Source organism: Episyrphus balteatus, chromosome 4 (genome assembly GCF_945859705.1).
Source record: "Episyrphus balteatus chromosome 4, idEpiBalt1.1, whole genome shotgun sequence".
NCBI classification, from domain to species: Eukaryota; Metazoa; Arthropoda; class Insecta; order Diptera; family Syrphidae; genus Episyrphus; species Episyrphus balteatus.
Genome location: NC_079137.1, coordinates 41249426 through 41267147, shown reverse-complemented (window position 1 = coordinate 41267147; position 17722 = coordinate 41249426). Strand labels below are relative to the sequence as shown.

Genomic DNA, 17722 nt, shown 5'->3' with positions numbered 1-17722 from the left:
TAAAATGTAATAATTTTTTTCTTAATTTTTTCTAATTTTAGTTTTTCAAAATATTTGACAATCTTTTAAATTTTTTTGTATTTTTGTATGTTATTTTTTGGTTTCACAGATCCTTTTATTTAACTGTCCAACATCTAATACTATCATATTAGAATTTTTCAATAAATTCGAATTATTCATTTTTTTCAACTAAAAATATTTTTTTTTAATTTTTCTCTTCGTTTTTTTTTTTTTCTTCTTTAATTTTATAAAAGCTTTTTTGTAGAACGTTCAATTTTATACAAGAAAATGATTAAAACTAGCCTTTTTGATAAACCATTAAAAAGTTATAAAATTAATTCCAAACTCAAAAACACAATCTTTCCCATGTTAATCATATGGGAAATAGAAATTTGCGATACGGCAGTACTTAATATTATTATTAAGGGCTGTAACTTTTACAGGATTTTTTTCGTCATTTCCAACAATATTTTCGATATAACTATGAACAAAAAAAAAATTATATTTTTTTTTTTTTGAATCAGTCTAAAAATTTGAACTTGTATTTGGCAAGTATTTTAAATGAACTATATTTGTGAATAGTGAAAAATAAGTTCATTGATGAATAAATGAATAAAATGATTTGAATAACATAGATCTAGAAATATAGCAAACTTATTGTTGAACTAGACGAAAAATCTCGAGATATATCATAAAAATAACTAAGAGGAATTTACTTGCTTTAGCTTTTAAAAACATTACATGAAACATTAATTACCATTATTAATTTCCATAAAGTAAAAATAACCTAAAAACAAAATTGTTATTATGATTAATGTTGTTTATAGAAGCTTAGAGGCATTTTTTTTTTGTTTTCTACTTGTTTTAATTATGGAATTACTTTAATGACAGAAGAATAATTTTTCCCATCCTATGGGTAAAAAAAAATTGTTATTTGTGTTTACTCTAATTAATATTGTTTTTATTCAAAATAATGCAAATAGTGTAAAGTACCTACCTAGTCAATTATTATTCAATCCATATTGTTCCACATTTCAAGTTCATAAAATAAAGTATAAAAGCATCTATCCTACTTGATTCACTGTTACACTTTTAAATACTCCAGAAGTGGTCATGCACTTTTGTGATTTGTTACAAAAATATAAAAACTATTTTAACTAAACAAAAAAAAAAAAACAAAACAAACATGTCAAAGTTAGTTATTATTTTATTAGCTGTGATGATGATTCAGGTAAGATTATTACAAAAAAAAAAAAAAAAAATAGAAACAGAATGAGCTTGATCTGAATGCCGAGTAACAACAATAAATTAATTATTCTTACTGTGTTTATTCAGTACGAAACTAACATCACACTCAAAATATTTTTAGATCAAATTTTTTTTTTTAATTTTTCATTTTAGATTTTCAATATTTCATTAACATTCTAATTTATATCTTTTTCTCTTAGGCAAATGGATCACCTGATCAACCAGAAGAAGAATGTCTTGAAATTGAAGATGTTAGTCTAGAAGAAGCATCAACAATTATTCATACAAAAATACCCAAATTCGAAGATCAATCAAATAAGAAATTAACATGTTTTGCAGCTTGCATGATAGAACAAATGAATATCACACACGGTTGTTCTTTTCAATATGAACTAGGTAAACAGCATGTGCTTGGACGTAAAATATATGATGAAGATTTGGTGAATTCATTGGATATATGTAAGGATAGTGCGCAAGGAAAAGAACGCTGTGAATGCGGCTACAATGTATATAAATGTATAACTGATTACTTCATTTCATTGAGGGGAAAAGGATCCAACAAACATTAATAATTTTTGTAAAACTGGGTTTGGTTAGTTGTATACAGGGTGTTCCAACATTTATAATTTAAAAATTGATACAAAAATTCTTCAGAACATTCAAATGGGTTATTAAATATTTTCAAAATGTATTTTATTAGAGCACACAATTATAGGTCGTTTCAAATCAAAAGTCCCATGGAAAATTGAGCAAAAATAAAAAAAACTCATTCGCTTACTGGAAGGAAGCATGTATGAGGCAGCTGAACTTTTTCTAAAATTACTATAAAATAATGAAGAATAGTTCTTGATATCCCTATTTTAATTAATTTATCCGTCTGTGAGATTCAATGGGTTAGCCTCAGAAAGCGGAGGCAAGTCTCCCGGGCTTGCATCACTCCATATCCGCGGGCAATACACAAAAACATACAATTATTTATCATTTGAAGGCAGTTGGGATAACTTGCCGAAGATATTGTTATAGGACTAGGTGAAGATGGACTAGAAATGTCCAGTTTATATGATAGCAATTCATAACTTAAAATTCTATTCACATCTTTTTCGTTTGTATAATTAGGCAGGAAATATCTTATTTTTATTTTTCAATTATTTTGGAGTCGTCACCATAGAAATCATTAATAAACAAATTTAGTACAGGAAAGATAGACTTTTTCGTGGAACGAAATATAGGACGGCTGAATTTTTCAAATCTGAAAGAGGGACACTAGAAAAGCTTAAGTCCTGGTTTTCGGGACGCCACCCCCCTGGCGAAATCCACCATTTTGGAAAACGCGAATCGCTCTATATCTCCAAAACTATTTATCCTAGAGAAATGTTTTTTAGACCAAAGTTCTTGGAAATTTAATTATCTTTTTCTTTGTAATACATTATTTTTCTGAGCGGCCAATAGTTTTGAGGTTATGTTGTTTTAATTTATTTTTTTTTCGGTTTTTTTAAGATTTTATCATTCCCGGTATTAGTTACATAAATTTTTAAAAAGTTAAAGTTATAGACCATCAAATTTCCAATAATTTGGCATATTTTTGAAAGTCATGCGATGTAGAAGTCGAAAGTTATTGACCTGAAAACTATAGTCTAAGTACAGGAAAGTTAGTAAAAAAACAGGCATTTTGTGGAACGAAATATAGGGAGGCTGACTTTTTCAAATATGAAAGAAAGGTATTAGAAAAGCTTAAGTCCTGGTTCTCGGGACGCCAACCACGTGTCTAAATCCGACATTTTGAAAAACGTGAATTGGTCTATATCTGCTACATTATTGACTTGACCGAATAAGTTACTTAACCAAAGTTGGAGGTAATATAAATATCTTTTCTTGTACATGCACTGTCTTTCAGCGAGGACAACACTTTTGAGGTTATGTTGTTTTATTTTTTATTTTTTCGATTTTTTTAATTTTTCTCAGTCCCTATGATAGAAACATAATTTTTTAAGCATCATAAAAGTTGGATGTTTGACTTAAAAAAAAATATGTGTAGCACAATATTCTAAGTTTTACCATAACCCACCTTAATAACTCCCTCTCATTTCATATGTTTCTTGTTTTTATATTACGTACATGATTTAGCCTTATGCAAAAACATATTAGTATATTTTTTGTAAATATTGAAAGGGATTGCTCTTAAAATTCCGTATCTTTGGTTTGAAAAGTTATATAATCTTCAAAAGAATACCAAATTAATGGAAATTTGATGTTCTTCAACTTTAATCATGCGAAAAAATTATGTTTCTATCATAAAGACTGGAAAAATTTTAAAAACCGAAAAAATAAAACAACATAACCTTAAAAGTGTTGTCCTCGCAGAAAAACAGTGAATGCACAAGAAAAGATATTTATATTACCAACAACTTTGGTTAAGTAACTTATTCGGTCAAGCCAATAGTTTAGTAGATATAGACCAATTCACGTTTTTCAAAATGGCGGATTTCGCCAGGTGCTTGGCGTCCCGAGAACCAGGACTAAAGCTTTTCTAATACTCCTCTTTCAGATTTGAAAAAATCAGCCTAACTATATTTCGTTCTACAAAATGTCTGTTTTTTTTTTAACTTTCGTGTACTTAGACTACGCAGTTTTCAGATCAATAACTTTCGACTCATAAATCGAATGACTTTCAAAAATATACCAAATTATTGGAAATTTGATGGTCTATAACTTTAACTTTTTTAAAATTTATGTAACTAATACCGGGAATGATAAAATCTTAAAAAAACCGAAAAAAAAAATAAATTAAAACAACATAACCTTAAAACTATTGGCCGCTCAGAAAAATAATGTATTACAAAGAAAAAGATAATTAAATTTCCAAGAACTTTCGTCCAAAAATCATTTCTCTAGGATAAATAGTTTTGGATATATAGAGCGATTCGCGTTTTCCAAAATGGCGGATTTCGCCAGAGGGGTGGCGTCCCGAAAACCAGGACTTAAGCTTTTCTAGTGTCCCTCTTTCAGATTTGAAAAATTCAGCCGTCCTATATTTCGTTCCACAATATGCTTGTTTTTTTACTAACTTTCCTGTACTAATTCAGATTTTTCGTTTGTTTATTTTTTCTCTAGCATTTCTTTCATTCAAACAAGCATGATTTGTTGTTATTTTTGAGTTGATCTGTAGCAATGAGCCAATAAAACTGAGTTTTTTGTTCATTTGTTCCACTTTATTGGAGGGAGAAAATAAACTCAGAGTCAGGACTTTTGATTTGAAACGACCTATACAATGAACTTAAATTGATTAAAAAATTGAGTTTTTTTTTTTAATCTTAAACTTTTACAGTCTTACATTTACCTATATACATTTACTTTATCATGCTTAGCAAATATTAGTCAGTGTCAGAGTGAAGTAACCACATATCTACTCATGCCCGCATGTATGTATGGCAGCAGATCTACATGTATATACATCCTCAACATGCTTGCATGTTCTCATGTCCACAAGTCCTTACGTACCCTATCGACATGTCCACAGTTCCACATGTATGCACGTCCGCATGTCCACATAATTCGCATGTCTGTGTATTCGCACGTCAAAATGCCTTCATGTTCCAAGTCTACATGTCCACATGCTTGCATGTCTGCACGCCAGCATGTCTTGGTTAAAGAATTCACTCAATCGATTTTAAACATATAATTTTTGTTCAAAATACCAAAAATTAAAATTCGAAGGAAAAGATGTGGTTTATTTATTGCATACACCGAAAAAAAAAATGATAATAACAGCTATCAAATTAACATTTTTGAGTGACAAAAGTCGTCCAACAATTAAAATATCAATTTTGATATGCTTATCATATCATTTTGACATTTTTTAATTTGAGGTGGATAGTGAAAATTTCACTTTGACAATTAAAATATCAATGCTGACTAGATTTTACGTTTCAGTTTATTATAATGATATTTCTGTCTTTTTCTTTTTTAATATTTTTATAATTTAAGTATTTTCTTTCTTTTTTTTTCAAAACATTACTGAAAGTGAATATTCTTTACAAATAGTGGTGATATTATATTTTCTATTTATAAGTGATATAATTGTTTTGTTATTTTCTGACAAACTATGTGAAGTAAAATCTTATTTCCGATCAAATTTTCTCAGTAAATCGCACATTTTAGTTCGAAAAAACACAAAGCGCCTTTAAATTAGTACGCATTAAGAGTTTTTTATTTAATAATTTTCAATAATTTTGAATGGGAAATTGATAACACTGGTTAACAAAATTAAACTTTTTTTTTGTTGCCGAAACAAAAATATACTTTTCTGAAGGTTTTCGGTGTACTGAACTCGAATCCGAAGTCAAAACAAATTAATCAGCTCCCGTTTTTGAAATATTACCGTTAGAAAATGCAGTATTTCGGACATTATTCTTTTATATAAGGAAAATTGTTTGAGCATATTTAGTAACGATTTTAAAAAGAACTATTTTCCACCTTTTTAAATCTGTTTAAATCTTTCCGATATCTTTTTTACTGCCCGAGATATCTTCAGTTGTTTGGTATTTTTATAAATTTTTTAACGTCATTATCTCCTTTATGATGTATGAAGCCAAACCCACTTACTTCATTTTAAGATATCTCGGGCAATACAAAAGATATTGAAAAGATTTAAACAGATATCGAAAGATGGAAAACAGTTCTTATAGAAACCATTACTAAATATGCTCAAACAATTTTCCTTATACAAAAGAATAAGGTCCGAAGAACTAAAAAAAAAAACATTTTTTTTTGCATTTTCTAACGGTAATATCTCAAAAACGGGAGCTGATTAGTTGTTTCTGACTTCGGATTCGAGTTCAGCACTCCGAAAACCTTTAGAAAAGTATATTTTTGTTTCGACAACAAAACCCTCGTAAACCAGTGTAATAAATACATAATAAAATATCAAAAAAAAAGTTTCAAAAATGTGATATTTAAATATCATCCTGATAATAAAAATATTGTTTTGATATTTTAATTTTCATAAAACACATTTTATAGCGCATTTTTTGCTGATATTTAAAAAATGTTGAATTGATATTTATTTATTTTTTTTTTTGGTGTATTATTTAAAAAAAAAAAATATTTAACCTGAAATGTTGAACATTTTATTAAGTAAATAAGACTCTGTGTTGTATCCCTTCCCTTCAAATAAAACAAAGTAATCAGTTATGCATTTTAAACAATTGTAGCCGCATTCACAACGTTCTTCCCCAAACTCACGCAACATATTAGCTTCACATATTTCAATAGGAGCTAATAATTCTTTCATATTATTTTCCTTTGCATATTGTTTGCCTGAATCAAGATCATAATTAAAACAGCTGTATCTATCTTTATTTAAAATCTGCATTTGCTCCATAATGCAAGTCCCATAACATTTTAATTTGTAATTTTTTTGATTTCTGCTGTTTGGTAATATTTTTACATCAGTAATTTTAGCTCCTTCTTCCGGACTAATGCCAACAATCTCAAGACAAACTTTTGCTGGTATATTTGGAGATGTATTTGCCTGGAAGAAAAGAAGATTGCTTAGAGACCGAAATTAAAACATTACGTGAGATGAGATGGGTAATTTGTCATAGGAAATATTTTTGATCATGAAAAATGTTTAGAGAAAAATATGGATCTATATTACATCATTTTACCTGTATCATTAAATTTAATAAAATTAAAACAACCAGCGTCATTGTGTTTATTTAATCAAAGTACCTATGTGTTTGAGTGTACACTTATTTTGGAACATCAAATAAATTAGAAAACAAGAAGCTTTTATACCATGTAATTCTATTCATTTGATTAAAGCTTTATATAAATTAAATTATCTGTAAATTATCAATTTATTCATACAATGTTTAAATAGAATAAAATGTTTTTTATTTCTTTAATTTATTAAGCCATGTTAATGAGTGTTTGAATAGTTAAAATAGTTTTTCATTTCATTCATCTGAAAACAGTGCATTAGGTGAAATATTGAAATCTTTAAGTTCAAAATTCCGTTTTATTGTTACTTAGGGCCGGTTTGTTCACACTCGATTATCTTTTTATCAAGGATTTTGCTATGGAATAATCCTTGATTAAAAGATAATCGACTGTGAACAAACTGGGGCTTAGTGGATTACGTTGAGCTGCCGCGCCGGAGCCTTGGAGAAAAAACAATTTTTTTTTTCTCTAATCAAGTTAAACATCAAAAATGTCTGTTTAAGCTCTATTCATAACTGCAAAACAAAAGTTTCTTGGATGTCTAGTTCCTGAGATATTTCCAACCAAACATTTTTTTTTCTTTCTTTTTTACATTCCGGAGCCGATATCTTTTGACCAAAGGCTCGAAACAAGTTTTTGTTTAAAGATATCAGTTCACAACGAGCAGGACTATACAATAAGGTAAAAATTACAAATCTATTTTTTTTTTAGATTTTCGAGAAAAAATCAAAAAATATAGGGCCTCGGAATGTAAAAAAAAGAAAACAAAAATGTTTGGTCTAAAATATCTCAGGAACCAGACCTATAAGAAACTTTTGGTTTGCAGTTATGAATAGAACTTAAAAATACCTTTCTTTTGATGCCTGACTCGAATGAGTCTTTTTTGAAAATGCCTTTTTGTAGGCAAGGGGTTAACCTTGATTTTTTTTTTCGAAAATCTTAAAAAAATAGATTCGTAAGTTTTTTACTTAAATGTAAAGTCCTGCTCATTGTGAACTGAAATCTGTAAACAAAAACTTGTTTCGAGGCTTTCGTCAAAAGGTATATGCTTCGGAATCTTAAAAAAAGAGAACAAAAATGGAAAGGGAATGTGAAAGAAAAAATGTTTGGTAAAAAAGGACCTTTAAAAACCTTTCTTTTGATGCCTTACTCGATGATTTTGGACGGTTTTTTTTTTGAAAATTCCGTTTTTTGATTTTTTTTCTCAAAAATCTTTTTTTGTTAGTTTTTTACCTAAATTTATAATCAAAAAACATCCTCCAAATCCATCGAGTGAGAAATCAAAAGAAAGGCCTTTTTAAGCTCTATTCATAACTGCAAACCAAAAGTTTCTTGGAGTTCTGGTTTAATTGTATTCCAACAAAATGAGGTCTAAGAGAAACGACACGTCTTTATTTTTCTAAATTTAAAATATTCAATTCGAAATGTTAAACATTTTATGTAGCAAATTCGATTCGTTGTTGTATCCTTTCCCTTCAAATATAACATAATAATCTGTTAGGCATTTAAACCAACTATAACCGCATTCACAACGTTTATGCAGAGAAATCATATTAGCTACGCATATATCTAATGGATGCAATAATTCTTTCATATTATTTTCTATTGCATATTTTTTGCCTGAATCAACATCATAATAGCACAGATCTCCGGCCTTTAGAATTTGCATTTGTTCCAAAATGCATGTCCCATAACATTTTAATTTGTCATTTTTTTGATTTTCATTGTTTGGTATTATTTCTGCATCAGTTATTTCTGCTCCTTCTTCAGGACTTATTTCCTCGATCTCAAGGCAAATTTTAGCTGGTATATTTTGAGATGCATTTGTCTGGAAGAAAAGAAAAAATTAATTGACTGATTAAAATAAACTGAAAAAAATTAGTTGATAGAGTTTTAAAAAATAGCTTCACAAATGTAAGAAGAAAATTATGTAAAACAAAAAAAAATTTACAATAAAATTTTGTTTAATTTTTTTTTTAAATCACAATCAATCCTACCATGATCATTAAAACTAATAAAACTGAAATAAACACGATGAGGCTCATAGTCTATAAATTATAAACCAAGAAGCTTTTATTGCAGTTGAAAAATTAGTGTAGTTCTATTTATTTCATTAATTTAAAAACAAAAACAAATATTTTTCGTAATTAACGTTTTTTACTTGTAGTTAACAAATAGAAACATTATAATATAAAATGTTATACATCAATCAAACTCATTGTTCAATTTTATAATACAAAGTACATAGGTATAAAAGCACCTTTACTGGCTTGTTTCGTAATTGATACCCTGTTACTCTTTTAGTTGATTTAATAAACATCATGAATATAATTACTATAATTTTAGTAGCTTTAGCTATTGAGGTAAGTTTGCTTTGAAAATCCTTAAACTATTACAAAAATTTTACATTTTGGTACAATTTTTTTTTTAAATTTTTTCTAGGCATATGCGTTTTCTGATATTCCCTACAAAGTTTGTCTTGAAATGGAAGGCGTTAGTCCAGAAGATGGTTTAAAAATTACTCATGCCGAAATATTACCAAACATCACAGAACAAACAAATGATAAATTAAAATGTTATGCAGCATGTATGGCGGAACAAATGAATATCATTGATGGTTGTACTTATAAATTGGAAGAAAGCAAACAATATGCAATGGAAAATAATATTGAAGAACTTATACATTCATTGGAGTTGTGTGAGGATAGTGCGAAAGGAAATGAACGTTGTGAATGTGGTTATAATGTTTTTAAATGTGTAACTGATAATTTTATGGAAGAAATGGCATACCTTCACTAAACTTATTCAATTTTATTAAATATGCAAGCAAATTAATAAAAAAAAAACAGTAGGTATTTTATTGGGCTTACAAATAAATATATATTTAATTACATTGGACGTGTTAAAGGGTTTTTTTTTTTTTGAGTGAATTTCAGTATTAACTAAAAGTGATTCTACAAACGATATGGTCAAAAACCGATCTTGCAAAAGGTAAAAGTGTATTTTCACATAATGTAGGTAGTTGTAATCGTTCAGTCGAAAAAGTAAAAAAAAAATAAAACATTATATAGTTATAGCGACCAGGAAAATGGACCAGGAAAAAAGAAACAGTAAAAATTGAATATATTTTCCTGGTGGTCGTTTATAGGGATCAGTAAAACTTAATATGTCAATTGAAAATTCACAAAATCTACATACAATAATAACAATACACACAAAAAAGTTTTTCATAGCGTTTGAAATATCAATTAGATGGTACGAAAAATAAATTAGCATCAGGAAGAAAGATAAATACAATTTTAGCACAAAATACTAGTTAAATTAAAATTTTTCTTTTAAACTAAAAATTTTTTGAATGATTTATAACATTCGTGTTTCAAATCAAATGAAAACTTATATCTATTTGAAAATTTTGTTCTGTTTCATTTTCCTTATGAAGTGAAAACTTTTGTAGTATCGTAGTGATTTAACCCTCTATCGGCACACGGGTGCGAATTTGGCAGGACAAAAATTAAAAGTGGTCACAAAAAAGTGTTTTCATAAGGGTTTTGAATTGTGAATACAATATTCGAATTCCTCAGAATATTCTACATCAATTTCATATATGATTCTCTATAAAATAGTGAGATCGAAAAAAGTTCTAGCGACATGAAAAAGTATAAACCAAATTCGCAAAAAAGAGGTGTGCCTACAGAGGGTTAAAACAAGATGAAACGAAAAAGTGACAGGAAAAATCTATTGATTATAACTACTTTTGTTTTAATAGATAGATGAATGAAATTTGTACTGTAGATATTTAACTAAATAAACTATCATTGTACAAAATTTCAATTAATTTCATATTAAAAATTCTGAGATAACCGTAAAAAGATGATCTATTTCTAAACACGTAATGTCTTTTGATCTAGAGCATATAAAAATTGTATTTAGCTTTAATACGCTCAAGTAGCACACTGGTGTATAAATTGGTGTAAATTCATTAATTTTATTGTAAAATTGAGGAAATTGAAAAAATATGGTGTATTTCTCAAAATTAGTGGTATAAAAATTATACTACTGTCTTTTCTGTAAAAAATTTCAATATTTTTTTAAGATTCCGTGCAAAAAATACACCGATATTCAGTTGTTTTTATAATATACCATTAATGGTGTATAAAATTATTCGATTCTGAAATCAACCAAAACGGTATATTTTGTACACTCTCTTTGGTGTACGAAGCACACCCTGTGGACATAAAATTCACCAGAATGCATTAGGGGGAAGCGCCATATTTTTCAATGGCCGCCATTTAAAAAAAGTAGACAGCAATTAATTATTTTTTTATAATAGTATATTTATCGACCTAATTATCCCGCAATTTAGTTTTTTCGATGTGGTATATTATATTTTAAAAGAACTCTTCTAAAAAAATGTAAAAACAACAAAAAAATTTTCATTTTTGAAAAACTGATTTTTAAAATCGATCAAAAAAAATCATTAATTCACTGACATTTTTGAGGCGCTCGATTTTTAGAGGGGGTAGTATCTAAAATTAGTAGACAGAATGTGTTTCGTTTTTAAATTAGGCAAACAAATTCATATTTAACCATTAGTTTCTTATGGCAATATTATGAAAGTGAATAAAAATTCATTTTCATTTATTTCATATGAAATGGTGTGAATTAGAATTCATCAAACTGTTTGAGGTAAAAAATAAACTTTGGTTCAAATTTTAAATCAGAATAATTTAAATGGTGTATTTTATCCGTAGATTTATAGTGTATCTTTCAATTTCAAAGGGATAATTTTCACCAAAAACCAGATCATTTAATATACCACTAGTGCCATTTATACACCAAAATCGGTATATTTTTTAACCACCGGAGTTTATTATATATACGAGAAAATGGTGTATTTTTTATATTTAAAATGTATATCACGAAAGTGCAAAAAATACACCAAATATTTTGGTGTATTTTAGACTTTTGTGCTACTTGAGCGCATTCTGATAATATTACCTTTCATTTTATATATCACACATAACGGTACGTGCTCTAAAAGTTACCCAATCTTAAACTGAAAAAACTTTAAAAATACCTCAAAACAAATGTGGAGATCTGTTTGCCGATGACCAGCCACCAGTGTAGGAAGTACCGTAATCTCAGTTTGAAATTTTGACATGGTTGGTTTTAAAAAATTCTTACTTTTTTTGTAGGCATAGTAGAAAAATAATTAAAGCGACATAAAAAAGGTGAAATAATAAGCTTTCAGATTATATAAAATTTATAATAGGTTGTCATATAAAAAATATTGTTGATTTGAAGTTGATAGAATAAAAAAAAGGTATTTTTTTTTTCGATTTTTTTTGCAATAAAAATGATTTTTTTAAGGTTTTACTTCTACCACGTGTGAATTGCACACATGATTTTTTTTTTATTTTCGCTATCATATTTTAAAACACTTGAAATAATTTATGTATGTTGTGGTTTTTAAGGTGAAATGAAACAAATCAACTTAAGCTTCTAAACAGGAATTTTATATGGACTACATTCAAACAAGTACAAATTCTAAATCAAATAAATAACATTTGAGTCGGAATGCCCACAACAGTGTATTTAATTTTTCTAAATTATAAATTAAAAAAGGTCACTGTGGTGTATGCGTACTTTTTTTGTGGTGATAAAAAACTAATGCTTCTTTAATTTTTAAACTAAGCGTAGGATAGCGAAAATAAAAGTTGAGCTATCCTGGGCTAACCTTGGCCAAACAAATCACGGTTTTAAACTAATGATCTTTTCACGGGAACAAATTTTTTTCGGTTTCTGATACGAAAAAAAGTTTTTTTTTTATGTATCTTTTGCAAAAATAGTGGAATAAAGAAAAAAAAAATGAGGCTATCCTGCCCTTGGCTTGTTCAGCAAACAAACTACAGTGCAAAGCCAACAATTTGTACACTAAAAAAAATCAGCATTTGTGGGTGCCAACTTCACATAGCCTTACTTTTTGTGAAATTTTTAAAGTAATAAAATTTATCTTTCACTTTTTCGCTGATGAATCTTCAAGGGTTCAAATCAAATCCTATCTCTGGTCTTCAAAAGTAGACATTTTGACGATAGCCTTAGAGCTAAGATTTTAAATTGAAAAATGTTTTTATCTTTCCTGAAAGGTGATAAAATCAAATTAACTAAAGAACATTTCTAATGCGGGAATTTTTATTGTATACAAAAATTGTGTAAAATTGAGGTGGTTCACAAGCAGAAATAATTTAATTTGTAATGTAGTTCGTTTCCAGTGTAGGTCACGTGACATTAAGAAAAACTTTTAATCTATTTTAATCCATTTGTAATTATTATGAGTTAAATCACGAAACCTCGGCAATTGAGTTTTTATGTAAAAGTTTTTATTGCATTGTGAATCAATCTAAAAAAAAATCAAAGAATTAACAATACCATTGTTCAAGTCACTTTTTGTTTTTATAAAAAAACAAATGAATTTTCGAATTGTATATAAACTACAAACCTCATAAATTATTACGACTCTGTCTGATTACTAAAATAATAACACTATGCCAATCATCCTAATTTTAGTTATATTTATGGTAAATATATAATTTTCTCTATCAATTATTTTCTAATAAACATCCATAAATAGTGTATCCAAACAAAATTAATAGATGCTGATGATGAAAATGATCCAGCTGTAGAATGTTTAACAACAGAAAATGTAACAGCTTCTGATGCTTTTGAATTCATTACCAAAAATCTAACACTTGCCGAATTGATGCCGAATTTAAAGTGCTATGCTGCATGTTGTCTTGAGGGTATGAATGCATTAGTCAATAATTGCACTTTTCAGCCTGAATTGGCTAAAAAATATGTCACCGATAATGGATTGAGAAAGGATTTGTTGTCAGCATACGATGCATGTCACAATAGTTCGATAAGTAGTGTGGAACGTTGTGAATGTGGATATCAAATTTATAAGTGTGTTATGGAATATATGGATTTTGAAAGAAATTAAATTGAAAAAAAAAAAAAAATTTGTAAGTTCATAATTTATATTCGAGTTTCTTGTTATTTTTTTTCTTTTGTTCTATTTCTCAAAAACTAAATTGTGCACACTTCTTCCCAGTACCAATGATAACACGGTGTTACAAAAATGAGGTTTTAAAATATACGCGGGCGGAGACCTATCAAGTTTTGTAGAGCTAGTCGCACTGATTACGAAACGGTATTTAAAAAGTCCCTAACACCCCCAAAATCTGGAGTTAGGGGCAAAAAACGGTTTTTTTTGACCTTCACCCATTGAAAAAAATCTACCTTCGTCAAATTTCTTACAGTTTCTGATAGGAAATATAAATATACCTTTTCAACAATGTCTAAAACATGCAACTCGGTTAAACCACCTAGAATTTATAAGCTGTCAAAGTTCAAAAATTCAATTTTTTTCGTCATTTACCCAACTTCGACATCAAATTAAAATATATGTTTTTATAACAACATGCTGTTTTAAAAATATATTCTAAAATAATATTTATTTACAAATCAAACGAGGTATTTTTAATGAAAATCAGTTCAAAATTAGCTTAGAAAAAAAAAATTTTACGATTTTAACCCAGATACAAAAATTCGAACTTTTAGGTATAGAACAAAAATGTTGTTTTGGCATGTAGAAGGATAACTTGGGCTCCAGGATTTGATAACGGGTTTTTGTGCAGTAATAAATGATACCATTTCCGCAAGGCAAAATTGTACATTTAATTCTAGTTTTTAAACCAATATATTATAACCAATAGTTTTTGAAATAATCGATTTCAAAGTTAAAAAAAATAGGCGAAACTCATTTTACACTATTTTTGTCCAGACTGTGAATTTTAATAATAAAATTACTCACACAGAAAACTGCCTCAATTGATTCCTTAGCGAACAGTGAAAACTATATGTTCCTATGTCTTCTAGTTTTTGGGAAAATTGAAAAATAAAAACAAAAAATATTTTGAAAAAAGAAAAATCCTATCAGAAACTGTAAAAAATCGAAAATGGGTAAAAATTTGACGAAGCTAGATTTTTTTCAATGTATGAAGGTCAAAAAAACCGATTTTTTGCCCCTAACTCCAGATTTTGGGGGTGTTAGGGACTTTTTAAATACCGTTTCGTAATCATCTCTACAAAACGTGATAGGTCTCCGCCCGCGAATATTTTAAGTGTTACACCGTGTTATTTTGTTACCTTTTTTAACTTTTTGTTTAACATTTTTAAAGGTTCCTCATCTTCTCAATTTTCATAGATATACAATTATTATTAATTTTTATTCTCATTTACTTACCTCACGTCCCTTAAACTTTGTATAATATAATTAAAACCACTTTGACTATTACAAACTATTTCCGAGTCAATGAAACTAAAATGTTTGAAAGAAATTTCGATTTACGCCACATTGATTGCAGCATATTACTTACGCTAAAAATATTCAAAGTTAAAACTTTATCTGCAATTCAACTGCATTCTTGTTAAGTACCATCAAGCAATAAAAAATACAAATAGGAGATACTGGAGTAAGTGGAAGTGGTTCCATTTTAATTAAAATGACAGTTAAACTTCTAAGTCTAAATTTTATGAAGTGTCCACCAAATTTTCTAAACTTCAACCTAATTTCTAAATTTCTAAAAATATCAGTTATTAAAAATCCGCTTTAAGTGAAAAAGAAATAAAAATAAATCTTCCCTAAATACTGGCTTATATTATTGCACCACATGTTCCAATATCCCCTACTTTCGAAACCCTTTCTTTTAAAAAAGTTTCACCAGGAATAAAGTTTAAATCATAAAATCATAACGACTTTGGCAGTCTATATTTTTGTGTGTGGATGAAGGAGTATAGAGTACTACGAGTATAACGATAAAAATCTTTCTCACAGTCATTTTTAACTTTCAACCCGAAATGGAGATTTCCGTTTCGGAAGTGCAACAAAAGAAAGTTAACACTTCGTTGGAAAAAGATATACAAACACGAAATGTATAAAATTTTCTTTTTTGTTTTTCTTATATCGATCTTTTGAGTTTGTGAGAATGATTGATAGTTGAAATAATTTGTTTGGCTCTGAGTACAAAATTATAATTTGAAGTTAAGTAAGTTTTAATTACCTACTTGTTGTAGACTTTATTTAGGTACCGCATTAATTTGTGTACAAGTCTTTCTTTGTCTTGAAATTAATTAACAAACTAGTGCACAAAATTAAGGGATAAAAAGAATTCCAAATTTTTTGAGGTCTTTGAAGAAAGTACCAATACTGTATTTCCCCTTAAAAATGTCGTACTGAAATTTAAACATTAAACTTTCTTGTTTTGAGTAGTTATGGGAACTATCCAATGATTTTAACTATCGAATAGTTCATTCATTCATTCATTTATTCATTCGAATAAAAACTATCGAATAAAACTATCGAATAAACTATCGAATAAAAACTATCAAATAAACTATCGGATAAAAATTACCGAATACCGAAAAAATGAAAAAATTATTATCTTATAAAAAAAATATTCGAATGAAAAAACTATCGAATAAAAAAAACTATTCGAATGAAAAAACTATCGAATAAAAAACTATCGAATGAAACAACTATTCGAATGAAAATAGTAACTAAATGAATGAATGATTTAAAACTATCGAATGAATGAATATTTTACAACTATCGATAGTTTGATAGTTTTTATTTGATAGTTCCCATCGCGAGTTTTGAGATCTTAAGAAAAATTCAAGCCTCGTGTTCCACTCAATCCTAATTTGAAATTTTTGCTGTTTTCTCTTTTTTTCTCAACTTAACCACCATTATGGGTCGGATAACAAAAACAAAATTTTTCATAATTTGGATGTCCCGGATATGTACCGGACTTGTCTCGGACTTGTCCCGGACATGTTCCGGACTTGTGCCGGACACGTCCCGGACTTATTCCGGAAATGTCCCGGACTTGTTCCGGGCATGTCCTGGGCATATCCCGGACATATTCCGGAAATAGATAGCTGAAATAATTTTTAGAAGAAATTGCCCAGTATTGGAATGGTAAAAAAGACCAATTACGTGTTGTGAATGATTTTTACTTTCCAATTGCCACGTCTGTTACCAAATAGGTATCACATAAGAATCGTATTTAAAAAAAAAAAAAAACAAAAAAGCTCTTCTAAAGTTCTGAAAGGGTGCTATTGCATTTCTCCACAAACAGAAACAAATTGGCTACTCTACCAACAATCTTAAATAGAGTTATACAAATTTACACTTTTTTGCAAACATGTATTTCGTTCCGTTTTCTATATCTTTTGTATTTTTCATACGATATGTGCCAATATTCCAGATCCCAGGAATCCAAGAAAAAGAACAACAAGAAACAAAACAATACCAAGAGTATAGTCAGTCAAATCAACGCCAGCCAACAACGGTTGAAGTAGGTATAGAGAATCCTGTCGATGGATCAATTCAATTTTAATAATAAAACGCTTTCGTGAGTGAGTTCTGAGTTCTAGGAATTTTGTTGTTTTACAATTGGAATTGTTTCACTGCACTATGGCCATATTGAAGGAAGGACAAGCTAACACTGAAATGAATGGAAGATTTGATGGAATTTTTCTTCGTCTTCATTTTGTTAAAAATTGGAAAATCTAATCAAAACAAATATAAAAAGAAACATGAAATGAAGTTTGATCGAAAGTGGAGTTTTATTTTTTTTTGTGTTGTTTTTTTTGGAAATGGCGAGATGTACATGAACCTGATGGACAAGCA

General features: G+C 28.3%; 2 protein-coding genes across 2 annotated transcripts; both read left to right on the top strand.

Annotated features, from left to right (window-relative positions):
* Nucleotides 1–1113: 1113 nt before the first annotated feature.
* Nucleotides 1114–1877, top strand: LOC129917854 (uncharacterized). Its single transcript, XM_055998041.1, has 2 exons — nt 1114–1231; nt 1449–1877. The coding sequence occupies exons 1-2, from the start codon at nt 1187–1189 to the stop codon at nt 1815–1817; spliced, it is 414 nt and encodes a 137-aa protein (XP_055854016.1). The 5' UTR covers nt 1114–1186; the 3' UTR covers nt 1818–1877.
* An 11637-nt stretch (nt 1878–13514) lies between these two features.
* LOC129919207 (uncharacterized) lies at nt 13515–13969 on the top strand. Its single transcript, XM_056000061.1, has 2 exons — nt 13515–13547; nt 13601–13969. Exons 1-2 carry the CDS (start codon nt 13515–13517, stop codon nt 13967–13969), a joined length of 402 nt encoding a protein of 133 aa, XP_055856036.1.
* The last annotated feature ends 3753 nt before the right edge of the window (nt 13970–17722 follow it).